We start from the raw sequence: 25,446 nt of genomic DNA on the forward strand, positions 1-25,446 counted from the left end.
AGCTCAGCTTCCAAGAGTCCTTGCGTCGGCGATGGTGAGGTTAGTGATCGGCGGTTGCTTGGCTGGGAACTGGGCCCCCCCATGCCAGGACGCCGGAGTACTCCGTGGCTTGCTTAAATTTTCTCTTAATTTTCCCTCTATTTTTTTTCCCCGGCGCAGCACATGCCAGCACAGCTGGGAAGCTAGTTTGAAGCCTAGCTTGCGGAAGTGTGAATGGTCCTTTAGCGAGGCTTTTGGCTCGGCCGAACCATGTCCCTGCAGCGCCGTCGAAGGTGGGGGGGCCCAGCCCAGCCCAGCAGCCCAGCCCGCGAAGAGGCAGAATGGTTTGACCGGGCACAAGAGTTAGGGTAGCAGTAAGGAGTCGGAGGGTGAATCGAATCTGGCTTGGACAAGACCAGACCCGATCATCAGACAGACGGTGGCCCAGGATCAGGATTGGATTGGATTGGATCAGGATTGGGAGGGATCCCCGGAGCTGACCGCCACGTGACGGGACACGGGTTTGGCGATTCAACGACGTCGATTGTATGTTCAGCAGCCGGACAATTCCCTCCTACCTACCTCTATAATGGACGGATGTTTGTGTGTTTGTCTCATCTGGCTCTGCCGTGTCCACGGAAACTCGTCGTCCGTCATGAAACACAAACAACATGAACTCACTCCACCAGGCCTCCCGTACGGTACAAGCTAGAAACAAATCTGGTCAACTCCGTAGCTGCATTGCACCTGCAACTGCTCGGTGGTGGTGCTTGCAAAAAAGCGGCAAGGTACAGGTACTACCTACCTAGGTACATGACATTGCGCATGCAGCTAAGGCGCAGGCTCCAGGTAGACGGGACATTTCTGCTGCTCCCCCAGCAATCAAGCCGTTGCCTATCACCCGCTAGCAATCAAAGCGGCAGCGACAAGCTGAAACTCTACCTATAATTATCTCCAACCCATCATCATCAGCATCATCATCGGCATCATCATCTTCCCCCCCCCCCCGTCAGCACCGCTTCCGCTGGACTCGCCCCAAAAGCATCCATCGTACGTGATATTGTCCAGATCGAGTCAATGCCGTCGAAACAGAGCATTAGCGGCATCCGTCCCCCCTCCCCTGGCATCTCTTCTACCGCTCTCCGTCACATCGTGGCCCCGACCTCCGGTGGTGGAATTGGGCAACGCGCCCCGTGCCTGCACCGTGCAGCACCGGAGCATTGCGCCAGACTGGGCATGACGAGAGAAGCAAAAAAGAATCAGAAGAGAAAAAAAGACCCCCCATGCTCGCAACTCATTCTCCATCACTGTCCTCCCCCCCACAGCGTCAACCCGCTTCCAGGGCCTCAGCACGGTGCTACTGTACCTGCTCGTACTTACAAGTTGCATTAATCCCATGCCTGGGCGCTACTCGGCCGTATCGTACACCAACGGGCGAAAGCTCCGGTTCTGGGCCACCCAATCGTCGACCCCTGCCGTCGACCCCCTACGGAGCAACCTCGAGTTTTTTCTTCCCTTCTCTGGTCCCCATTTCTTTTCCTTTTGGCACCTCCGTGGCCCTTTAGTGCTGTCCTTAGCCCATCCTCAGCAGTAGTTCGCTCCTCCCGGCCGAGAGCTGCTCCCCCCGGGGCCGGACAAATCGCATCTCCTGTTACCGCCATTGGCCGCTCCGTAAATGTATGCAAGGCCCTGCGCAGTAGCCTTGGGATCGTCGATGCCACTACGGAGCAAAATCCAGCAACGTGCACAGTACATGCCCGACGCCCGCCCGCACTGTGCAATCCGGATGGATCAACCAGATGGAATTGAATGCCCTTTTTCGCTTCCAATGGCTTCAAGTTTGCAGGCACTCGTATAACGGTCCAGTTCCGTTGCACTGTTTTTTTTTACGCGTATCATAACATGCCTGTGCCCCAAATGCCTCCATCCATGCAACTGGAGCACAATCAACGCAGCCACGGGAATGATCTCTCTTTTCTTCTCTCGCCCTCGCTGTTGACTCTCTAATAGCGAGTCAACAACCCGTCCCTTTCGACATTGATCAAAAGCCCCCCCCCCCCCCCGTCCAACCTCCTCCTTTGCCGCGGTAACCCCTTTGACTGGCCTTGTTCACACACATACACACACGCCCACTCCCCTCCCCCCTTCAATTTTTCTTCTTCTGTCTTGCAGCCCGCCTTGGCCCTGAGCCCTCAAGATGGCGGTTTAGCCGTGCGACCTCCTTCAATGGCCCGGTGACGGATTAGCGAAGGGCGCGCGGCTCGTTTCAAGCCACGGTAAGCATCGTTTTATTATGTGCCCTTTTGGCCGGCTCCGGTGCTTGTTAGTCTTTTTTTCTGTCTCCCTACCCGCTAAAGATGGCATACCGCACGGGATACACTCGCATTGCCGACTCTTCGGAGTTGCAGGCATCTGGTTTCTACAAGACGAGTGAAAAAACGGGCAATCGGCCGAGATGCTTGCCAAACCCTGTTAGCACAAGCCCGTGTTGTTTCTTTCTTTTCTTTTCTTTTTCCCATCCTGGATTCCACCCCCCTTCGTCTCCTCCCTCTTCAAGTTTCGAGCAACATCACGGTTACAGCTTTCTGGCCTTTTCTTCTTCTTTCCCACCCCGGGAACTAGCTGTGCCTTTATTTTTTCGGCCGGAATGTATAAATAGATTCCGGATTCAAAGTGATGACGGTGGATCCCCCTCCCGAGCCACTCAGCCTTTGTCTTGCCGCTCGCCCTATGGCAAGGCCATGCTCTCCCCCCTCCCCCCAACACAAACGAGAATTATCTCAGCCGTCACCGTTGTATGTATGTGTGTGTGCTTACTGTCATCTGCCTACCCTGTTGCGCGGAATATAATTCCGTCCTTTGTGGTTTTTTTTTCCCCGAGTCCCGATATGGTAACCGGCAAGCGAGTTAAGACTCTAATCCCTATCTACTAATCTCATTTGATGCCAACCAACCCCCTTGTCAAGTATCGTGGCACTTCAGCATAGCCTAAATTCGCACAGCTGAAGATACTGCCAGATGCTGCGGAATATGCTCCGACGAGAACATACTCTAGAGGCTCTTTTCGAACAAGCAAAACGCTGATTAGGAATCCCTCTGAAGAAAATAATAATAATAATGCTTAGTAGTTATCCCAAGGCCTGTGCTTTGTAATCCCCTTTTCACCGATGATAGGACCCTTGGACGAGTTGCAGATGCGAGTGCTTACATTGTTGAAGTCCAAGTTACCGCCCCCCCTGGCCTTGTTCGCGTTTATTAGCCGGATGTGCAAAGAGACGGGCTTACATACATGCACATACATAGACCTGCATTAACTTGATAGTAGTCCACGATTTCTATAATTACTCCCTGCGGACGGCGACCACGTCCTGCTAGTGTCAATGTCCGGGGATTCTGACTCTGCAGTGACATTCTAGACACGTGTATGGTATGACTTGCTTCAAGGGCAGACACGGACACGGATAACGCACGAGAAGGCAACGGGATCCCCATCGGCAGTGAACTGTATCCAACATGCCATTCTCAATCCCTGTCAATCTGGGCCTATTCTTCCATACAAAACGAGATAGGTACCTAGTAGAAGGGCAGTAATCGCGGGCCGCATAGCGATACATGTGCACATACATAGCGCCCGTGAATTACACCGAATATCCATCAAGGGCCTCATTCGCGCCCCCTCATTATTCCCGCCGACCTTCTTCGGCTGGCCATGACCCCGGAAGGTCTGTAGTCCCCGAGCCGTCGTCTTCCGCAGGTTGCACGTCGTCGTCGTCGTTGTCTCTAGATGCCTCGCCTTCCCTCGCGTCCGCGCCGGCCTCCCTGGCACCCCCGAACCCGAGCATCTGGATGAGCGCGGCCACCATCCCCCGATCTTCGCCGCTCACCGGCACTTCAGCTACGCCATCGCCGTCTTCAGCCTCGCCGTCGGCACCGAAAAACGCTCCGTCGCGAAGCTGCTCCATGAGAGCGTCCTCGTCTTCCTGAGGTGGAGGGCCCCTCCGCGCGAGAAGCTCTTCCATCTGGGCAATGATGCCGCCGAGGCGCGCTGGGTTCTGCCGCTGCTCACGCCAAGGGAGCCTGCATCCTTCTCCCGTGAAGATGTTATCTTTCTCTGCCGGCGGCAGGGGATCGAATTCGTAGTTGGGTTGTTGTTCTAGCATGCTCCGCGGCACCAGCGCCAGGAGAGATGTCTGCCCGTCGATGTAGGCCATTCGGGCCACGCCCAGATCAATCGGATGCTCGTCCTTTGGTAGGGACTTTGCGTCCACCCGTTCAATACTCTTGGCCACATCTAGTAAAAGCCGTGTTGCCTGCGGATTGTTCCACAAATCTTTGGTTTGGTACAGGTACAGTTTCACCCAGAACTCGGTGGCCTCCGTCTCGCAATGGATGCCCCAGACAGACGGCGGGGTGTCGACGTTCAGGCCTTGGAACAGCGCGCAGTATAACCATGGTACTCGCTGCATCCCCTCGATAAGATGCTGCTTTGCCTGCTGTTCGTCGCCTATTTGTAGCAACGCCAATACTCGGCTCTGCAGGATATACACCGTGTCGTCTCGGCCGCCTTCTGTGTCCAGATGGTTTAAGAAATCGAGTAGCCACTTCGATTCGTGCGCTCTGATGGCTAAGAAATGAATCAAGTGCCTCATCGCATAAGGATCGCTGCGGTCTAGAGAGTAGAAGAGCTTCGCCCACTCCAGCGCCGTCCTATAGGTGCCTTTCCTTATGAGGCTCTTGATGTAGTGATACCCTGCTAGCCAAAACTGACGGTTCTCTGGTCTCCTAAAGTCCATGCGAGCCATTCCTTGTTCAAGACCCTGTTTGAACGACGAGGGGGCTACTCGTCCGAAGCTAAACAAGGCGCGCTCACACAGCTCCGCGGCCAGTGCCATGTTCTGATCTTGCTTTGCCACACTGCTCACTTGCAGTAGCGTTGAGACGTGGTAGGCTGTCCATATATGTGAGCATGGTTTTTTCCAAACAATGGGGTTTATTGCGCCTTCTTACGGAATTGGGCGAGAAGATGCACCATTCTCATGGGATCCCCCATCTGCACCTGTGCAAAAAACAAGGCCTGGATTTCATCATATTCCGGGGCATGGGCATAAGTATACTCGACTCCATCGGCCGTCTTGCCGAGCTCTTTCAAGGACAACCCCCCCGTGGTACTCATTGGCCAATGCTCTCTCCCCTGGATGAAGATGTTGCGTCTTCTAGACACTTCAGGGAGCTTTCGAGCATTAGGTGGTCCTCTCAGGAACGTCTCCAAGTCCACCTGTTCCGGCATGATGCCATGGCGTGCCCCACGACGCTGCTCCTCTTCTTCTGCGTTTGCCGACTCAATCGTGTCTCTACCGAACAGGTTTCGCATCTCATTGATGGCCTTGAGATTGTAGAGGTTAATCTTGAAAAGCCCTTGGGATGTGGGAGCATTGCTGGTGACGGATCCTGCCTGGGGCTTCTGCTCAATCTTCAATTCCTTGATGGCTCTGTCGATTTCATCATCCTCGCTTTGCTCGGCTTCCTGGGCCGGAGCAGCTTTCTTGGTCTTGCCCTTCTTCTTCTTCTTCTTATTTTTCCGGGCAGTAGCTGCAGCGACAGGTTCTTCCACGGGGGGATCCAGTGCTGATGCTTGCTCAGGGTTCTCGTGAGCATTGTCATCGCCTTCATCCTCATCCTCATCCTCTCCCCCAAGTGCAGCAAACAAATTCGCCCGAGGTTTTGCCACTACGGGAGCAACCTCATCGTCTTCATCGTCATCGCTGCCTTCGGGTTCTTGGACAGTCTTTGCTTCCAGTTCCCTCTGCTTCTGGAGCTTCCGAAGCTGTCTCGTCGACATTTCTGAATCGTGCTCTGGGGAGAATGGCCAACGTAAATCCAAAATAAAGAGAAGAAGAAAAAATTTTGTTCAATAAAGAAAAGTGAAATGAGAGGTATTTATTTGTAATACAAAATCCGGCAAGGCTCCTGAAACTTATACTTTTCCAACTGCTGTGATGGCTTCCGTAACGTTCGACCAAACGTCAAAAGATATTGAAATGGTTCAGGTTAGTTGCGCAGGCAACTGGAGGGTTCGCCTTGATATGCGTCACGCCGCCTTGAACCTAGCGGGGCTGAGCGGCAGAACCCACTTGCTTTTACCTTCTATTTTCACAAACTCCAATTTTCGCCATGACGCTGGAGCTTCTACACACTTCTCACGCCCATCGTGGAGTTTGCCACTCATCTCATTGTGGGTTTGCCCGACGGGAACCTTGTTGTTTTCAAATGGATCGCATCTGGCTCAACAAATATACCTTACTTATCAAGTCATACGCGACCATCCATCGCGTTCTCCTGCGCATCACTGGATCTACTGAATAATTGTCTCGACCCTGGAGCATGGGGAATTAATCCTCTTTCTTTTTCTAGGCAGCGGGCCGGAAAGTCACTTGCCCACTACGAGGTGCTAATTCATCAAACTTCATCTTGTCTGGTTATTCTTGACCAGACCCCCGTGCTTCTTGTAGAAGGCAGTACAGGTTCATTATATATTCGCATGCTTATCCCCAGCCTCATCGTTCAGTGAAAGAATCCAGCTTATTCCTAAGCGCCCCCCTACTCCTAGTGGAAAAGATTTTTTTTGTTCATTCGTCATGTTCCCTCATGATTCATGGAATGCAATGCCTGTGCCCCCCTTGAAACGCAAACCGAACTCCGGCATCGTCGTCGAGTTCCGTGACCAGTGCAAATCGTAGCTCCTATCCTGAGCTGAAAGCAAATCAAACATGAATAATATAAGTCTTCGCGGCTACTATAGAGTAGCTGGGAAGAGGCAAACAGTGAAGAATTTTGGTACATTGGTGCAAATGAATTAGGAGGAATATTGAGAGAATGAGCTCAAAGTCGCACCATGAGCTCATTTGCGGAGTTGACGTCGTTATAGTAGTCTCATTCTAGGGACTTGTATGGTGAATTGTTGTAGCCTTTGAATCTATTCGGAATGACAATGGCCATACCGAATACATCTTACTGGCCAGCGGCAGTTGACTGATACTGGGGACGGGGACCTCCTCGTCCACCACGGCTATAGCCGCGACCGCCTCCTCGGGTTCCGCGCCCGCGACCGCGGCCACGGTAGTTTCGGTATCCACCGTCGACGCTTCCTTGGCCAAACGTCTCAATGTTTCTGCGCTGCTCCTCGCCGCGCCACTCGCGTCCGCCAGGCTTTTGGCCATTGTTTTCGGCTCTCTCCCTCGCTTCGCTGGAAATGTTGTCGAAAAACGACCTTGACTTATTGTATGCCACAGGAGTGGTGCCATCTTGGGTCTCTGAGCCTTCCGTTGCAGGCGCTACAGGAGCCTCGTTCGCCGGAGAGCCCCCAACGGCTTCCTTACCAACGTCTTCCTTGTTAAACTTGGCGTTTGACTGAGCAAAATCGAAGTCTGCATCGGGAACCTCTACCTTGGCTGGGCGGCCACCTCGTCCACGGCCACGATTTACACTGCCGCCTCTGATGGCGTTGACTCGCATCTCTTGGACCTTGGTGGTCAAATTATCCATAGCATTCCCGCCAGTGTTGCTCAGTTGTGCCATCGCCAGCGCCACGGCTGCTCTAGCGGCACTTGTAGCATCTTGTACACTGCTTGGCCCGGCAGCTGCAGGCTGAGGAACGCCCTGGGAAGCTTTCTCCGCTGCAAAGGGAGGCTGGAAAGGCTTAGATGCAGGTCCGGTGAGAGGCAAAACTGGCTGGACACGGTTCGCTTTGGGACCAGTAGGGATGGCCTTGGACGCATCGGTTGCCTTTGGAGCCCCATTCGATGCCAGCGTCGTAGCAACTGCCTTGACCTCTTCTACCGACGGTTTGGATTCAACTGGAGGAGCTGGCGCGTTGGCAGGCTGTCTAGCTGCTTGAGCGTGAGATTTGGGGTCTGATTGGGGAGCCCCCTTCGACTTGTCTGCACCGGGTCCAACAGGAGGCTTTGACTCTTGGGTGGAGGGGAGCTCAGGTGCAGCCCGCTGACCTTGAGGAGCTTCAGAGCCCGGGGGACCACCGGGTCCCGGAGGAAACGGTGCGTTGCCCCATGGACCTGGACCACCTGGTCCAGGCGGGAAGCCTTGGCCTGGAGGAGGGTACCAGCCTGGGGGTGGAGGTCCCGGAGGGAATGGCGCGTTGCCAAAACCCGGTCCAGCCATAGGGCCGGGTCCGCCTCGTCCCCAAGAGCCCGGAGGCGGAGGGCCACCGTAGAACTGGTTGGGAGGAAATTGGTGTTGTGGAAAGCCGGGGGCCCCGGGGGGAGCTCCAGCAGGAGCGTTTTGATTTGGTCCTTGCGCTCCAGGACGAGCTCGGGCCTTTGCATCGGTTTGTTAGAACAAGCTCGCAAAGTACGATTTTCAGGAAAACAGTGAACATGGTCCTTTACAATCAGAAGGAAGGCAACGGAAATCTCGACATGGTTTTGCGCTTTCCGACGTGACAAAAAGTTTACATCCGCAATAATTCATCATAAAAGGGCATAAAGACGTTGGCAGAAATAGAAGGAGACATCACTTACACCGACAATGGCAGGGTCGTCAGGCATGACAGGAGGCTTATTTTCCTTGATAGCGGGGTGCTCCTCAATTCGCAAATCCTTGACATCGCTTCCGCGGAAAACGATGTACTCGTAGACTTGGTCTGATGGCGCTATCTCCTCTTCAGGCCTGCCCCTGCGACCCTCTGTGCCGAATGAGCGGACATTCTCGAGAGACACTGTCGACTCGTCCGAATTGATCTCGTGCAAAGTCCCCACGTAGCTTCACTAGAGGTCAGTGACCGTCTTGGTGAATGAGGAGCAAAAGTTCTCACCGAATATCGCTCTTGGAGATGAGAGAAATACGGGATCTGGAGTCTCGCTTGTTAGCTCGAGGGACACAGCACGTGAGTTGAGGCCATTCGCGCATACCCAAGGAATTCAGACATGGTGGGCCGTGAGGCCACGTCGACCACGTAGCGAGCTGTAACTAGAAGAGTTCGAAGAAGGGAGGCTAAGTGCGTCTATGCACTAGAAATAAAGAAGAGAAAATTGAAGAATAGAAGAAGAAAGGGAAGAGAGTGTTGGGGGGTAGAGAGGGTGGAGGATGCGGAGAGGTTGGTGTGGTTTGTGCGAGGAAGAAAGTTTTGTGAGGCTAATAAAAACGGTTGGACAAAGTCTGAGCTCCCGTGAGGAACCCTCGCGTAAGCGTCTGCGTCAACCCCGGGGTTTTATCGGAATAAACTCGGCCATAGAGTCGAGACGCTGAATTACCCCACATGGCCGTTGCCCAACCACCTCTAACTCTGTGCCTATGTACTCCGCACTGCTGCTGTAGTGGGAGGTACATTTACATTCCCGAGGCTTCTGCTTGCTGTCACCCGAGTTTCGTTGTTGATAAAGGAAACGCTTTGGCTTCTCAATACACTTCTATTTTGCCTATATGAGATAAAGGAAAGGTAAACACAATGGCTGTAAACAATGCACTCTACTAGTGCATGCTTTCAAAGGGGCCTCAACACTACTGCCTTCTCTACCCGAGTTACTGCTATTATAGGCCCTGCTGTCTGTTCCAAGGCTCATTTATATGTGCAAGTCTGTATGTTGCGAAAGAAAGAAGATGAAAAGAAGCACGCAATAAGCCCAGCTGAATTAACTCCGAATCGCCGACATAACTCCAAGCAAAACTCTGGCGTTCATCGAAACTTGCTGAAAATCACAGCAATGATCAAAAGCACCAGGATAGTGATGATGGAAATTGTAATCACTCGGTTCGTAGCCATGCTGTTCATCATCAATATTCTGTGCTTCGACACTGCCGGTGTTGGATCACATTACCTCCGAGCCATCCCCCTCAAGGTCTTGACGCTGCGATCGACATAATTCTCGCTGTCCAAAAGAGTGTCGTGCGTGTGGCGAATAGTCTCGCCCTGCCTGTGCAAATCGGCCAACGTTTCAGCTCCGATAGCTTCTGTCTCGTTGGCGAGCCGCTGGCTGCTGAGAAGTCGTTGTGTGCTTCGGTCGAGTCGTTCAGTTCCCGACAGCAACTGCTGTCGCTGTTCCAGATTGATATCCGTTGATCCGGACGGTTCGTCGGTGTAGCGTGAACCGAACAGGGCCGCTCGGTTGGTGGAGAGGCTCGTAAGCTTTCGGCGGTTTGCATCGACGTCGGCTTCGTAGTTGCGGAAGCGCTGGTTGACTTTGGCTCGTGCAGACGTAGGGATGTTTTGCTTTTCAAGGCGCATTTGGCCAAGCTATGGTGACGATTAAATGTTAGACCTGGCTCTGCGTACTTGCAACGGGTTACAGTACCAGTTCATCTGCCTCTTCCAAGGCGCGTTCAGCCTGGCTGACGGCAGCCTTGCGCGGTTCACCACTCAGTTCGGGGATCTGGTCCAGCTTTTGCGCCAGATCAGCATGTACGAGCTTGAGCTCCGCCTCATACGAGCTGAAAAGTTCGGAGCCAGCATCCGTATCGAGAGGGTTCGCCATCTTGCTTGTTGGGTTCAGGAGTAAGCGGAGAGAAAAAGGGTAGACGGTGCAATAAGCTGTTGCGAAGAGCTCGACTCGCTGGAAGTGTTGAGAAACGGGAGACTGATGACGGCGTCTATGCCTGAGATGTGCGCTCAGCTGGGTTCCTCTGGTGATGTTGAAAATGGTCGCCTCAGAATAGAAGCGCCGTCATCGTACGTACGCATTCAAGGCTAAGACAGGCTGGTTGGGCAATCCGAAGGGGTACGGGTTTGCTGCGGGCAGTTAGGTACTCTGACCGCATTCTGCGCGGGACAGGATACCTTGTTTCAACCCATGGCCAAGTACCTATCTGCGCTTTATGCAGCCTGGGCATTGTACTGTAGAGCACGTGCAGCATGAGGCCACGGCTAAAATATGGCAAGTGACTAAGCTCCCGGTGGTCCGTGCTTTTTGGCCAATATTATCTCACAACTGCGTGCAGCATTTGAATTTTTTTTCTCCTTTCTCAATAAGTTGATTCCCCCGGCTACGAAGAATTTAAGGCTAAGCGTCTAGACTTTGTCAATGGCGCACAGTTGAGATGCCGGGCATATTGATGAAGGTTTTCCTACACGGCGCTTTCAAGAATTGGAGATTCGATTCCCACGTTTCCCGATCCCGTTGAGTGCTCGACATGCCAGCTTAAGGGCCAGCCCTGGCTGTCCTATCCGTCTCTACTAGCATGAGATGAGATACGAAGTACTGCTGCCAGGCATTGCTCGTACCAACTGCTCGAAAAGAACTCGGCCAGTAAGGCGGTCAAGCGGTGACGGATCCATGCCGGTAAAACGACATGCATTCGTCTTATGATTTGCACCGGCTGCAAAGCATGTGATAATGGAGGCGAAATGGAAGGGGAAAAAATGCATGCTCCACTGATGTATCTCCACGTCGAGGCATGAATTGCATCAGGCCACAGTTCTAGGCCGAGTTTGGTGCTGGACGGGATGCGTTATCGCAACAAATCCTGGCCAAAAGTACAGAGTACCTGACTCTCGTAACATCGCCTCGCTGTTAACCGCCAGCGATGCTAAGACAGCTCCGTAAAGTAATAGCTTATTTTCAGCTGCCGTCTGCCTGCCAGCCACGTCTTTATTTGCCTTGGCAGGATGTGCGGACGTGCCGAATCCGCTGGCTTACGTCGCTCGATGCAGGAACTAATGCATCAATTAGAAACGTACAGGCACGGCACTCGTACGTGGCATTTCGAGAAATGAGGCGAGAGAACCTTTGTTCTGTACAGTACAGAGTGTACCTAGGCTAGCATCCCAACATTTGATGAAAGCAATGGAATGGACGTTGATCGAAACCGGCACTTTGGTATCGGGTCTGTATATCAGCCACAAGTGGCGTCAGCTCAGCCGCTTTCATCCTTGAAAACACACCCTGACAATTCCAAGACCCTGGCAGCCCATTTAGGAGTACCTACATAAACCCATTCAAAGGGCTCTTCCTGCTAAATCCCCGAGCTGTTCCTGTGGTGATCCGATCCCTTGCTTTGCCTTGCCTTGCGCACATCAGCACAGACGCACAGCACGTATACCTTAGTACTCGTACATATACATAAGGCGCAGGTACCTGCTGGAGATCGCTGCATGTACAAGTGACTATGCCCCTGCGAGCAGAACCGCGGCATGTGTGAGTTGTTTGATTCTCCTGCATGTTATCTCTTGCCCGTCCTCGAATCAGGGCCGCGACACTTATGCACAGTTCCATGGGTGGCGCCGGCAGCTTTGCCCCCCTTGTCCCGGCCGCTGCTGGATGTCGAGTCTCTGACATGTGCAAGTCGTCTCCCGTGTATTTTTTGGGCAGCTGAAGCCGTCCCCAACTCCCAACTCCCTTCTCAAGCCCTTCACCCTCCGCCGCCCCCCAAGCAAGATACCATCGCGCCTATGAGCCACTCTGTTGACAGGTTTGCCAGGAAGAAAGTGGCCATTGTCGGCAGTGGCTGCTCGGGCATTGCTGCGCTTTGGGCCCTGAATAGAACGTATCACGATGTCTATCTTTACGAAGCCGCAGACCGCTTGGGCGGCCACACCAACACGGTGCAATGGAAGGCCGGCAAGTACACGACGGCCGTCGACGCCGGGTTTATTGCGATGAATTCGGCGACATACCGTGAGTTGACTTGGGACTGTTCCATTGCCATCTTCCGAGTGCTGACCTCCCCCTGACTAGCCAATTTCTTGAATTTCCTCAGCAGAATCGGAGTCCCGACTGAGCCTACTGAGGTCACCTTCAGCGTCTCGCGAGACCAGGGTCTGTTTGAATGGGCGAGCACGAATCTGAGCACGATATTCTGCCAAAAAAGAAATGTCTTCTCTCCGAGGATGTGGAGGACGCTGTTTGACATTGTTCGCTTCAGCCAGTTCGCGCTGGACTTGCTCATAGATGATGAGGAATATGAGCCTCGCTATGGAGGAGAGAACATGATAAATCACGTTTCCAAGACGCTGACCATTGGAGAGTACCTGCAGCGTGAGGGCTACTCGGATGGCTTCCGGGACGATTATTTGATTCCTCTGACAGCTGCCATCTGGAGCACAAGCCCTGATAAATGCGCATTGGAGTTTCCTGCAACCATGCTGGTTCGCTTCCTGTGAGTCGAGACTGCTGTCGCGCCTCTTCGGCTCTCACACTGACAATCGCATTAGATGGAATCATCACCTGTTATCCACCCTCGCCCTACGCCCACAGTGGTTGACGCTCAAGAATGGTGCTCGCTCATACATTGATACTGTCATGAAGGGCTTTCCCCCCAACCACATGTCCCTCAATACTCCAGTCAGAAATGTGTCCAACGACCATCAAGGACGAGTGCTATTGCACCTCGAAAATGGCAAGACGGAGGTGTTTGATCACGTTATCCTTGCCACTCACGGCGACCAGGCGCTCTCCATTCTCGGCCCCTCCGCCACGGAGCAGGAGCGTTCGATTTTGTCCTGCTTTCAGACGTCACAGAACGAAGCGGTGCTACATTCAGATCTGTCTCTGATGCCACAGAATAAAAGAGCGTGGTCAAGCTGGAACTTTTTGACATTGTCTTCTCCCTCAACACAGAAAGCCAACATGGACAAAGTCTCCATAACTTACAACATGAACATCATGCAACGCATCCCCAGAAACCCATTTGGCGATGTTTTGGTCACCCTGAATCCAATCCATCGCCCCAGCCCATCCAAAATCCAGGGGAAGTATTACTATACTCATCCCCTGCACACTCCCTCATCTGTGCGCGCTCAAAGGATGCTGCGCTACATACAGAACAGGAGAGGAATCAGCTATGTTGGGGCATGGACCGGATATGGATTCCACGAAGACGGATTCACCAGTGGGCTGCAAGTGGCTCAGGACCATCTAGGGGCTAAGCTCCCCTTTGAGTTCCGAGACTCGACCTATAGCAGAGGAAGAGTCCCAAGGCTGGGTTTGTTGGATCATCTATTCCGGCTCATCATTCTGGCAATCCAGGTGTTTGTCATACAGGTCCTGGAGAGACTGGCACAATCTGGAAGGCAGAGGGTGGTGAAGCCGCTTCTCAATGGCTTCCAGAAGAAACAACCTCGCAAAAAATTGGCATAAACATCCCAGCTGTAATTCAAAAATGCTTCTTGTTTTATTCTTTTCTATTCTTTTCTTATTATTATGGGAATATTACCACAGCGTATGGAGCGACTTGAAAATTCATGACGACATGACGGGGAGGGCATGCTGCAATACAAGACTGATAGCACATTTGAACAGACATTAGACTTTAAGTACCCGGCCAAGGCCAGTATATGACAGAGAAATTAAAGATTACTTTTATGAGATTAAACTCTACCGGATATGATTTCCTTCTTCTTTTTTCTTATAATTGGGAATGTATCTCGCCGTATATCAAGTGATGTAAATGGAGGCAGTCGGGGTACATGTAGCTACAGCATTGCATCGGCACAAGCCAAAGTCAATTCGCCCCGAACCGCTGCCCCACCAAATTCGCGATGTCATGCCACTGAGCATCGGATATACAGATGCTGGCGCTAGCTCCAAACCGAGCCTTGAGCTTTGCTTCCTCCAGACTTCCGCAATCCAAATCTCGCAACCAGCAAGACAAAGATGAGCAACGCACTGCGCCTGGTGCGCAACGGCCCTTCGCGGACGGCGAGCTCTTCGTCGCAGTGGGCTTGCTTTTTCTGCCAGCATGCGCGGCCACAGAGCAGCCGGCCCGGCTTTGCAGACTTTCGGCGCAAATTCTCAAACTCACGGCCGCGGCGAGAACAGCAGATGCAGCACCAGCCGCGGCAGAATGTCACGTATGCGCCGTCTATGGACAAGGTGCGGGAGCAGTATGGCCAGAGGAACAAGACAATAGCGTATGGAGAGGACTTCTCGGCGGCAATTCGTGCAACACTGGGCTCATGTCTTTCTGCAGCTTCTATACCCTCAGCGTGATCATGGGCACACTTGCTCTGGCATATGGCTCGGTGCCTTTCTATAAAATGGTTCGCAACATCTTCTCTGGATGGCGTTGGTCAATGGACTAAATAAGCTACAGATTTGCCAAACCACCGGTTGGGGTGGCCAGCCCGTCCGAGCCCACGGCGTGTCCGGCGAAGAGAACCAGGACATCTCCAGTCGTCTCGTTCCCGTCACCTCTGCGAACCGAATCAAAGTCACGTTCAACGCGGCCGTGTCCGATATCCTGCCCTGGAAGTTTGTCCCCCAGCAGCGAGAGGTCCGAGTGCTTCCCGGAGAGACCGCCCTGGCGTTCTATAAGGCGACCAACCTGGGCGACCAAGACATCATTGGCGTGGCGACCTATAGCGTGACGCCTGCCCAGTGTGCGCCATACTTTAGCAAGATTCAGTGCTTCTGTTTTGAGGAGCAGAGATTAAATGCTGGCGAGACAGTGGACATGCCTGTGTTCTTTTACTTGGACCCTGATCTGTTGAACGATATCAACATGAAGGGCGTTGAGACTGTAACACTCAATTATACATTCTTCAGTGAGATTCCATTGATTTAACGGCCGTTGACCATCTTTTTCCTTGACAGACTACTGACCGAAAGCAGAAGCGAGATATGACAACAACGGCAGATTCATGCCTCCTGCCTCCAAATAATGGGCATTGAAGATTCCTATGACCTCTATGGTGCTCCTTAAAAATGGTGCTGCGGTCTCTGTACGATATATTATAGATAGACGACCAGGAGTTCTCGGATGGCCTCTGTACATTACAACCAATGGAGCTCTTTCATTCTCGTGGAAGGGAAATTTTGTATAAATAATTTGCACACTGAAGATACGCATTCCGCTCACCAAAGATGAGATTGGAGAGCAAAGCAAGAATCCATCTCTCCAAATCAGTACCAAATTTCTTTCGCCTTCCTTGATCCCTCTTTCGTCTTCACTTTTTGCTCAACGATCAGATTCCATCATTGAAAACCCAGCGCGCTGATTACCTAATCTCAACAAGCAAGCTTTGCCTCGATGGGGGAGCCAGCTAAGTTGCGCTCAATGACTAATCACATTAAGCTCGCAGCCCTCTTTCCAGAAACGGCAGCAAGAACTAGGGCAGCAACAGTCACGTGCCAACCCACCGCTCGCCAAAAAATTTCGCCCACAGCGGCCGCCAGACGACGACAATTTCCTAGCTGGACGACTTTTCACTCTCTTTTCTTCCTCTCCTCATCACCCAACGCTCAACCGACAAAAACAGGATCTCCTCGTCGTCCAAAACTCAACCGTCAAGATGGTCAAGGTTAACAAGAGTAAGCTTTCCTTTCTCTCTACTTATCTGTGCCGTCAATTGAATATGTCTTGTGTGTTAACATGCTGGGATTAGACATTTCCTCCTCCAGGAGCAAGAGCCGTGCCGCTCACTTCAAGGCCGGCTCCGGCCAGCGCCGTGTCATCATGAGCGCTCCCCTTAGCAAGGAGCTGCGCGAGAAGTACAACGTTCGTAATATCCACAAACAATCCCTCTTCTTCGGTCTTCATCGTGGAAAATTAACATTTTTTTCCTTCTCGCAAACAGGTCCGCAGCATCCCCATCCGCAAGGACGACGAGGTCACCATTGTCCGTGGCTCCAACAAGGGCCGCGAGGGCAAGGTCACCTCCGTCTACCGTCTCAAGTACGTGATCCACGTCGAGCGTGTCACCCGCGACAAGGCCAGCGGCCAGAGCGTTCCCCTGGGCATCCACCCCTCCAACGTCGTCATCACCAAGCTCAAGCTTGACAAGGACCGTGAGAGCATCCTGTCCCGCTCCAAGGTCGGCCGTGAGCTCCGTGTCCCCAACAAGATCTCTGCTTAAATCTAAAGCAAATCTAAAAAAATTTGGGTGAGACGAGGAGATGAATTCTTTTTTTTTTCAACTAAACAGTTTTTCCATGTGATGCATCCATGGCACAATGATGGGCAAGGAATGGGCATATATACTCCGGCGTTTTAGCGATACCCGAGACCCCTGCAGGTCCGGCTTTCTCAGCAGGGTAGATGAATCGAGAATTTTACAATTCTCAATGGCCGTTTCACCAACTTGTTGTGTGAAATGCTCCATGGGAGGTGTTTCCCGAAGCTTTTCTAGCTCTTGTTCCCCTTTGCCGTCTCAGTGAGCCTTGTCATACTCGATTCATTTGTCGAGGGGCTGCCATTGCGCACAGCCTTCGTAGACTGCCTCAACTCTTGATTCTTGAACAAAGAAAAGGCATAGACAGGTAGGTTGCGTCTCTATTCTTCGTAGTCTGTGAAATCCGCTAGATAATCTCCGCGTCAACCAACAAAATTCATGGTTTTCGAGGTATACGACTGGCGAAGAGCAAACCCCGACTGAGATTCATTACCACGAAACTCTGCGCTCGCCCGAAGATTTTCATCTTGCCTTTTCTGTAACGAAGCTGGAAATTTGATGGTGAGGGACATGACGCCTGCTCGAAGGCCCTTGGCTTCCAATCAAGCTCTGTATTTACGTAGACGGCCAGAACGATGTGGTTGACTTCGCCGTTGCGTCGGCGGGTTCAAGTCATATTCACCAGCACCCAGGATGCTTGTGTCAAGAGGCTACGAGTACATCTTTTCACCATCATCAATTGAACCAGCGGAGCAGAAGAGTTTAGCAAAAAAGCAAAGCAATATATTGATTGGTTAGCGAGTTGATTGTCCTCTAAAGTCCAAACCTTCTGCTGGGCAGCAGGAAGCAGGCTCCAAAGGAGACGCCGTTCATAACTGAAGCAATTGTTTCTTTTTCTGTACAAAATATTCCCACAATGATCAACACCTTCTCATACACACCTCCCTCTCCCCCTTTTTTTTTGGTTGTTTCTAGTTTTTCCGAAATTTCTGCAGATGGTACATGATACAGCCAAACTCTAACAATAAGTGACGCGCCCCGAGTCTGTTAGAAAGCACTGATTGGCCGCCCTTCGACACCACGGAGAAATGGTGAGGTTGACATGATGCTATTCTCAGATGGTTCGTCGCAAACAAAGCGATAACAGAGTTGAAAGAAAAATAATGACGAAATCAAGTAACAGTCGTAATAGGTACTCATACAATCCATAAATGTGCTTGCAATAAGAGATGATTCGATTGAACCTTGGATTGGGCTGCTCTTGTTGCAAAATAGAGCCCGGATGGTCCTCGGTTCAAAGCATTGAGGATCGCTTCTTCGACCCCTGGACACCTGAATAAGCATTGTGCTTACCATCTCCTAGGGGCCTGTTTTCGATCTGTCTTTCGGCCGTAAGGTCTGCCGGTCCACTCTCATTGGCATTTCCCGACTTGATTGTGTGCTCGCGAGAAGATGAGCTGATATTGGTCGCTGTGGGAGTGAGAGACGCAGTCGCATGGCCACTGTAGTGAGGTAGAACACCCTGAACTGTTGTAGAGGAAACTGTTCCTGGAACTGCGTTGCTGCTCGATGTACCGCGTTTCATCATATCGTGCCATATGCCGCTGCGAGGCCTTGGCCTATAAAGGGTTTGTGTTAGCATGAGAAATTATAGACGACTAGGAATAGCTTACCGAGTTTGGCGCAAGGAGTTACGCCCTTTGAACACGATACTCTTCTCGTCATTCTCATCGGGACTGTCGCTCTCTGAGCGAGCATTGGGATTGCCGGTCATAGCCATTTGATGACGACTTCCTCTAGGGGCCTTTTTTCCAGTCTCTTGGCGAGAACGATCGCCGCCGTTGGTGGACATTCCAGAGTGCTGAGATGAGCTCGGCTCGGTAGTGATTCCCACTCCACCACGCTCGTATTGACGTGGATCATGTCGAGAAGAGTGAAAAGGGTCAGTGCTAGCATTCCCATCTCCATTTTCAACTTGGGATGCCTTGACATGAAGAGATCCTTGTCCACGAGTGACTTCCGACTCATGCTCTCCACACTGGCTTCTGTCTGGCGAAGGTGGATAGAAATTCTTGCCATCAAACTTGGGAAGCCCGCTCTGAAGGTGGTGAGGAGCTTTGCCCCAATACATGTGACGAGCTCGGAGTTCATCTTCAGTAAGCTGTCGGGGGTAAATGTAATCAGTATCCCTGGCATGCTCAACTCTCATACCGAGTGGGAGCTGTCCAACGAGATAAGGCTTGGTAGAGTCATACTCTTCAGATATGGGCCTGGAATGGCCAGAGCTAGGCAACACGTCCTTGGTATCCTGGCCGCCCACAGTACGAGGCTGGAATGGAGGAGCCAGCGCCGCCGTGACAGGCAAGGTTGAGGATCTCTTGTTGGCGCCGACCTCATCAGAAAGCCCTGAAATTTGGGCAGTCGGGGCAACCTGAACTGTTGCTTCTTCGTGGCTGGAAGTGAAAGACTTGCGCTGAGTAGTCGGCATCGCCTTGTCAACCCGTTCCATGGAGGACTCCTCTGGCAGGCTAGTAAAGCTTTCAGCGCCGCTGTTTTCAGGTTTGACGCTGCTAGTCACTGGCGACTTTGATCGTTCCTCGTCTGCAGAGGCAAAGTCACTCATGTCGTCCTTTGCTTGGTCTTTTGGGTGGCTCCGTTTCTCACTTGCTGCCTGCTCATCCTGAATCTTCTCGAAGTGTCCAATAGAATAACGCAACGACTCTGCATGAAGTTCCATGGTTCGTTCATCAATCTGGTGCTTGTTGTACTGGAGCTGGTCTTCTGCCCACTTGAGGGAAGCACGAAGAACTGAAAGCTGTTTCCTGGTTATCTGGCTGGCTCGGATGGAGGACTGATGCTGTCCAGTAGAGGGGGTAGGGGTTGGTACCGAGGGGTATTGAAGAGTAGGTGGCATGGCCACTGCTTGTGGTGATATCTGCGGCACCTGCCCGTTGCTCTGGGCCATAGGAGCCATGACATGGTTGGGAATGAGCCTGTGGCCAGCCACCATGGGCATCATTGAGGGAGCCATGAATGCGGGATGAGGTCCCATAGCAAAGTGGGCAGAGGGGAACACCCATTGTCCATTGTGCACGTAAGGTCGGGCAACATCACCATTCTCAGGGGGTGGAGGCCGAGTCGGGGTCGCATTCTCTGAAGCTCCCGTCTCATCCTGCCTATCATTGGTGGCTGGGTTTGGTGGCATTGACACAAGGCCTGAGGCATGGGCCATGGGAGTGGGCTGAGCCGCTCCTCCTGGCCCTGCGATATTGAATCCCAATGGCCACGGCACAATAGGATATGGGCTTGGTCCCGCTGGCATCCCTGACGCCGCTGACGCCGACGACATTGCTTGGATCGCATGCATCGCAGGCATTGATGGCATTGGTGGCATTGGAGGCATCGCAGAAAGTGCAGCCATCCCAGGTACTACTGGCATCCCAGCCATCCCAGGCATTGCGGGCACCATTCCAGGCGCAAAGCCTGGGATCATGGCGTGGTGGGGAAAGAATCCCATGGGGTGCTGAGGCAGAATAAACTGGCTTTGCTGGAGAATATCTCGGTATGGCGGGCGGCTGGAGTTGCTGTCAGCTGCTTCCACCGCAGATTTGTCTTTGGGCCACCTAGTGGTGGGTGATGGAGAGCCACGTGTGTTGGGCACGATGCGGCCCCCAGCAGTAACTCGAACATGAGTTGGTGACACGACTGCTCGGTAGAATCGTTGGAAGCCTTCATCCTTCTGGGCACTCAGGCCAGTCGGGGCGGAGATTGGCTGACCCCCAATAGTTTCCGAGTCGCTGCGGCCACGATATCTCCATTCAGATTCAGTACCGTCCAACTGTCTAGCAGATTCGCCACGGCGGGGAGAAGCGCTCTCCGAGCCTGCAGGCTTATCGGCAGGTTCCTCCATGATGCGAGCAAGTGAGCTCTCAAGAGGCATACGAAGGACTTCACCTGGAGCGATTGGTCAGCAATTAAGTAGCGTAGCAGACTGGGCAGAGGCTCATCCTTACCTAGCTCTTGATCTTGGCGAAGCTTTTCTTGGAGCTGATTGTAGAGCTCTCTATTTACAGGGGTATTCTTGAGTCGGAGGAGTTCGCCGGGCGTGTAGACTTTCCCGGCCATTGCGGACTCGTCGACAGCAGCAATGACTGCCATTACTTGTTTCTTCCTAAAGGAAGGGGTGAAGTGAAACAGTCGAAGAACAGCGTAAATCACTGAACGAAGCAGCTGTGTGTGGATAAGCGTCGAGACAAGCGCGATTGCAACTGGAACCTGTTCTTGTCAGTACGCTATGAAGACTGATGACGAATGAAACGTAATGGAGCTTGTAGATACTGGGTGTGATGTGAAGACATCCTCTCATCAAGAGAAGATGTTTGGGCATGGAAGAGCAGACCGGTTCATTGGGTAATGTTGCTGCCAAGTAGTGCAGCAAAGAACGCAAGGGGGATAAACAATCGGTTGATATGAAGAGAAACAATGAGGGAAGAGGTGTTGCGTCCAATATCAAACCGTCGCTTTGAGCTTTGGAATAGCAAGGGGGAAAGAGAGTAGCCCAGGCTTCCCACCAGGAGATATGAAATCATGCTTACCAAACAGCTGCCAAGCGAGCAGGAAAAGGTCTGTATGCATACAAAGCCTTGATCAGGCTTCCAACGGGGAACTATTGAAGACAGCAGACGCAAGAGGGAGCGGATAGGGCAGTGTTGAGGTTGACTGGCGGTCGAAAGAGTGTGGTTGAAGATGGGCAAAAGGTGAAGAGACTGCGAAGGAGCAAATCCAGCACAAAGAGCACCGACGAGCCGCTTACCTACTCCTGCTGGTAGGTAGTGGGCATGTACCTTCTGTAGAACTCGTTAGCAGATGCCTGCCTGAGGTTGGAAGAGTGAAGAGGAAGTTACTTGTGAGTTGCAGAATAGTCAAGGTAGGAAGCTGCGGGAGCTCGTCTGGGAAACCGCGAGAGGGTTAGACGAGCTTTCTAGCGAATTACAGGGGACGTCGTCGCCTGTAACTTTTCAGCTTTAGAGGTAGTTGGGGAGAGTAAGAGTGGGAAAGACTCTGCGCCTCCCAGAATAGCAGTTCGGATCCTTGCCTGACTCTCGGCGATATGAGGCTGAAGTCGTGCCTCGAGAGGAGGCTGCGGTTGCAGGCAGGAGCCGGCGAGAAGGGAAGATGATGATGTCGAACACCAAGACAAGAGAAGAAAACAAAAAGAAGAAGACGATGAGGATATCGAGTAAGGCTTGATGCCTCAACCAAATACTGAGAATCTCAGTTTCAAGATACAGATAGGGCGTTGGTTGTTGATCAAAAGTTGTAGAGCGTGGGAAAGTGGTGAGTTGCGAAGGTGAAAAGCCTGGCGTGAGAGGTTGCACTCGAGAAGGCTTTTGTAGTAGGGGGCCTGCAGCTTCTATGGCCAATTGGCTCGCTGGAAACGAAAAAAAAATAAAACACCAAGAGGCGTGGATCTCGTCGTTGCCGTGGCACTGCGCGTGATAGAGGCTCAAGGACGCGGCAGCTCGTTTCATATCACAAGCAAAGCTGATGTACTTGGCGGGGAGGCCCGTCAAAAGGTTGCCGGACGTGTGCCGGCTTTACAGACCCGTAAGCCCCGGCAACACAATAGCAACGTGAATTAGATGCGCTGGTAGGGCTGTTGAGGGATACTGAGAATGGATTGTGAAGAATCAGCTGGTGAAATTGGTTTTGCCATGTGAAGTGAGTTTGCTGTGTCCGTGTAAGCCTGATTCCGTCTCGTTATACTACTTTTCACGCGTCAAGTAAATGTAGTTCCAAGTACTGGTAGTCTGAATACTGGGTCATCACTGACTGCAGCATGCAAAGGTCGTAAACGAGCGCTATGCCAACATCTCTTCATCCGGAAAGACAGGCCGTACAAGTGCCAAGACTCTATTGTCCTTGGGTGGCCATGGTTGAGCAAATTAAGAAGCTTCGTAAAGTGAGATGGGATATCATGCTCGTCTGGAGAAAGCTACGTCTGAATGAGTATGTTAGCAACTGAATGCCAAGTATAAGTTTCTCATGCGGATGTGAATCCATATGCCCTCATCTATTCTTCTCTCCCCACAGCCATAAATGTCAGGGTAAGGGGAGTCTCGTATGGTAGGACTATTACAGCAGACGTCTTGGTATCAATTGTAGGTAGCTCGAGTCGTGATGGCGGTCCTCAATAGCTAGAATCCAGAGCGTGCACCAGACCAAGAATGCAGAGAACAGCAGGCCGGCTCGCTTCTACGGCCTTGGTTCCCATACAACGTACCACTATAAAGCTCATTACAAGATCGTTCATTGTCGGACAATCATTCGTAGAAACGATGGCATTTGGCTCCATTACAGGATGAGTTCAGTGGTCCTGGAAGAATTTCATCATGTTTTGTTAGCAGTGGACTAGACCAGACAGGTAGGTAGCTCGAGGATTCCAGGGAAGATGCCGGTTGGCCATGATCAATATTGAAGCGAATGGTAAACCTAGCTATGTTGTTTGGATAGTTGCAAACTGCGTATCCCGACAAGTTTAAATGCCAGAGGGTGGATCAACAAACCAAGCATCTTTTCAGACACTTGGTTTATTCGACATCATTACCATCTCGGCCAAAAAAGGACTATGCTGTACTTCCATATACCTAGGTAGTCTAATTTCTGATACCAGACGTGATAAGCCGTCAGGAAACTCCCCAAGTCTATCAAGCTGAATGCAAAAAAGCCAACCGTACGATGACAACCAACTGCTACCTATCACACCCAGTTAACAGACAAAAGCGACAGTTGGTTACCCCTTGCAACGTGAGCTTCCACCACATTTTGGATGTGATTTGGAGCTTCATGATGATGTTGTTAAGGAAGTGAAATATAGAAGAGGAAGGTCGTGGGTTTGCGGTGCAAGATATAGAGAGCAGAAGAAGTTGAGGGAGGAGAGAGTTGGGAGAAGAAGTGGGCACAGAGAATATTTTATAGAAGTGAAAATTTTGCTCACGGGTGCATACATGTACTTGAGTACCGATTATCGAGGGGAGAAGTCCTTTTTTCATAAAGAATCGTGTGCCAGTTGGAGCATTATTTAGCGAAGTGGCTGGCAGCTGGCTCAGACAATGCTTCAGATTCGGCTGCCTGTCATGCTGGTGGTATCTGGGCTATCCAATCATGGCCAGTAATAAAGTCGAAGAATAGCTGCTGAAATTTATCAATAACTATTGTCGAAACCGAAAAAGCCACCCTTTCTCACTTGGTTCAGCGGTGTTCATGGCAGACCTTATGTGAACCTTATGTGGGGGAAACACTTAGAGGACAACATCACGAACTATAAGTAAACACTCTCTTGTTCCAGTAAATATAATTGTGTGGTTTTTTGTTTCCTCTGACTCTTTCTTTCTGATCTTTGATCAACGACCCTGGGAAAACAACAGAATCTACCCAAATGGTCATCACAAGGAGTCTCACCGGGTTCACCATCCGAGAGTTTCGCCTTCGAGAGAAACACCAATCGCTATATGCGTACCCGACTCAATTGGTAGGTGGCTCATTCTATACAGCTACAATGCTGCCAGTCACCGACGTCCTTTATTGGGAAATCAAGGTGAATTGCTGGTGAAGCCACCCATACCCTAGACCGCAACACATGAATGAATCCCAGTCCCAACCAAGCTACTATTACCGCTCCTTTCATTACAAGGTTTCACATGTCAAGAACTCGTACATGCGCTAATTAGCATCTCAACGGCCAATCCCAATTGTGGGTTTTTGCACTCCAGTAATGAACTCACAGGGCTTAAATACCAGTTTGACAAGGGCCCCCAAAACAACCAGAACACCGCTAGTGCCTGCTAACAAACCTCAGCCTCACACTTGAGCGTCCATTCATTCATTCTCTATTCGATGCTCAAACGGAAACGTTACGTCCAGCAGCTACAAATCCCGTCACTTCCGCCCAGTCGGCCCAAAGGATCCTAAAGGAAACCCAAAAGAGAGGGAGAGCTTCAAACCTCCAAAAAAAAAAACACGCGCCTTTTGCTTTACCAGTTTAGGTTACGGACTAGCATCTGATAGGCTCTAGTCGATACACGGGGCAGCAAAGGACAAATGGATCGCAAAAAGCAACCCGTCAAGAAAATCCTACCCCGCCGCCCTTTGTCACGAGCTATCTGCCCTAGCAAGTGTACAAGTAGAATAGCATCCAATGGGCTGGTGAAGATGTTAGTAGAAGCGGGACTTCCGCCGTGGAGCCCGCTGACATGGTCCCTCGGCAATCCGACAAGAGGGAACAGCCAAACGACCGTTGTACGGCCCGCGGCAGATGAGCGGCTTTGAAACCGACGTTGTTGCTAAAGGGCCGGAAGATGGCTTGGGGGTTGGGGAAATGGTGTACTAGGTAGGTAGAGAAGCTTGGTTTATAAATAGCTCGTGGATGGCCCGGGAGACACAAATTGAGTTTGACCACATCACGTACTGTGCTCGATAGCTTAGTAGTTCATACCTTGGATCACCAAGCGGTAAATCCCCTCACTTCCGACTCTTACTCAGAACAGTCATCCCATCAGGTTGAATCCAGCCAGTATCGTTAAACGCTCTTCTCTGCTTTCACCTCCATCTAAACTCCATACGCACTCGCA

At 51.6% G+C, this 25,446-nt stretch overlaps 6 protein-coding genes across 6 annotated transcripts; 2 read left to right on the plus strand and 4 right to left on the minus strand.

The window, feature by feature from the left end:
- Positions 1-3,659: 3,659 nt before the first annotated feature.
- Triagg1_9631 (uncharacterized protein) lies at positions 3,660-5,818 on the minus strand (the record flags this gene model as incomplete). Its single annotated transcript, XM_062904610.1, has 2 exons — positions 3,660-4,927; positions 4,987-5,818. The coding sequence occupies 2 exons, from the start codon at positions 5,816-5,818 to the stop codon at positions 3,660-3,662; spliced, it is 2,100 nt and encodes a 699-aa protein (XP_062751448.1).
- Positions 5,819-6,987: 1,169 nt separating this feature from the next.
- Triagg1_9632 (uncharacterized protein) lies at positions 6,988-8,920 on the minus strand (the record flags this gene model as incomplete). The annotated part of the gene is made up of 4 exons (XM_062904611.1): positions 6,988-8,310; positions 8,514-8,754; positions 8,807-8,842; positions 8,904-8,920. The coding sequence occupies 4 exons, from the start codon at positions 8,918-8,920 to the stop codon at positions 6,988-6,990; spliced, it is 1,617 nt and encodes a 538-aa protein (XP_062751449.1).
- An 885-nt stretch (positions 8,921-9,805) lies between these two features.
- Triagg1_9633 (uncharacterized protein) lies at positions 9,806-10,463 on the minus strand (the record flags this gene model as incomplete). The annotated part of the gene is made up of 2 exons (XM_062904612.1): positions 9,806-10,225; positions 10,284-10,463. The coding sequence occupies 2 exons, from the start codon at positions 10,461-10,463 to the stop codon at positions 9,806-9,808; spliced, it is 600 nt and encodes a 199-aa protein (XP_062751450.1).
- A 1,655-nt stretch (positions 10,464-12,118) lies between these two features.
- Positions 12,119-14,063, plus strand: Triagg1_9634 (uncharacterized protein; the record flags this gene model as incomplete). The annotated part of the gene is made up of 4 exons (XM_062904613.1): positions 12,119-12,122; positions 12,195-12,602; positions 12,663-13,083; positions 13,139-14,063. 4 exons carry the CDS (start codon positions 12,119-12,121, stop codon positions 14,061-14,063), a joined length of 1,758 nt encoding a protein of 585 aa, XP_062751451.1.
- A 516-nt stretch (positions 14,064-14,579) lies between these two features.
- Triagg1_9635 (uncharacterized protein) lies at positions 14,580-16,780 on the plus strand (the record flags this gene model as incomplete). The annotated part of the gene is made up of 6 exons (XM_062904614.1): positions 14,580-14,836; positions 14,896-14,965; positions 15,019-15,444; positions 16,007-16,235; positions 16,310-16,422; positions 16,502-16,780. The coding sequence occupies 6 exons, from the start codon at positions 14,580-14,582 to the stop codon at positions 16,778-16,780; spliced, it is 1,374 nt and encodes a 457-aa protein (XP_062751452.1).
- A 1,330-nt stretch (positions 16,781-18,110) lies between these two features.
- On the minus strand, positions 18,111-20,974 carry Triagg1_9636 (uncharacterized protein; the record flags this gene model as incomplete). Its single annotated transcript, XM_062904615.1, has 3 exons — positions 18,111-18,435; positions 18,490-20,770; positions 20,830-20,974. The coding sequence occupies 3 exons, from the start codon at positions 20,972-20,974 to the stop codon at positions 18,111-18,113; spliced, it is 2,751 nt and encodes a 916-aa protein (XP_062751453.1).
- Positions 20,975-25,446: the final 4,472 nt, after the last annotated feature.

Source organism: Trichoderma aggressivum (assembly GCF_033847375.1).
Source record: "Trichoderma aggressivum f. europaeum strain CBS 100526 chromosome Unknown scaffold_056, whole genome shotgun sequence".
In the NCBI taxonomy this organism is placed as follows: domain Eukaryota; kingdom Fungi; phylum Ascomycota; class Sordariomycetes; order Hypocreales; family Hypocreaceae; genus Trichoderma; species Trichoderma aggressivum.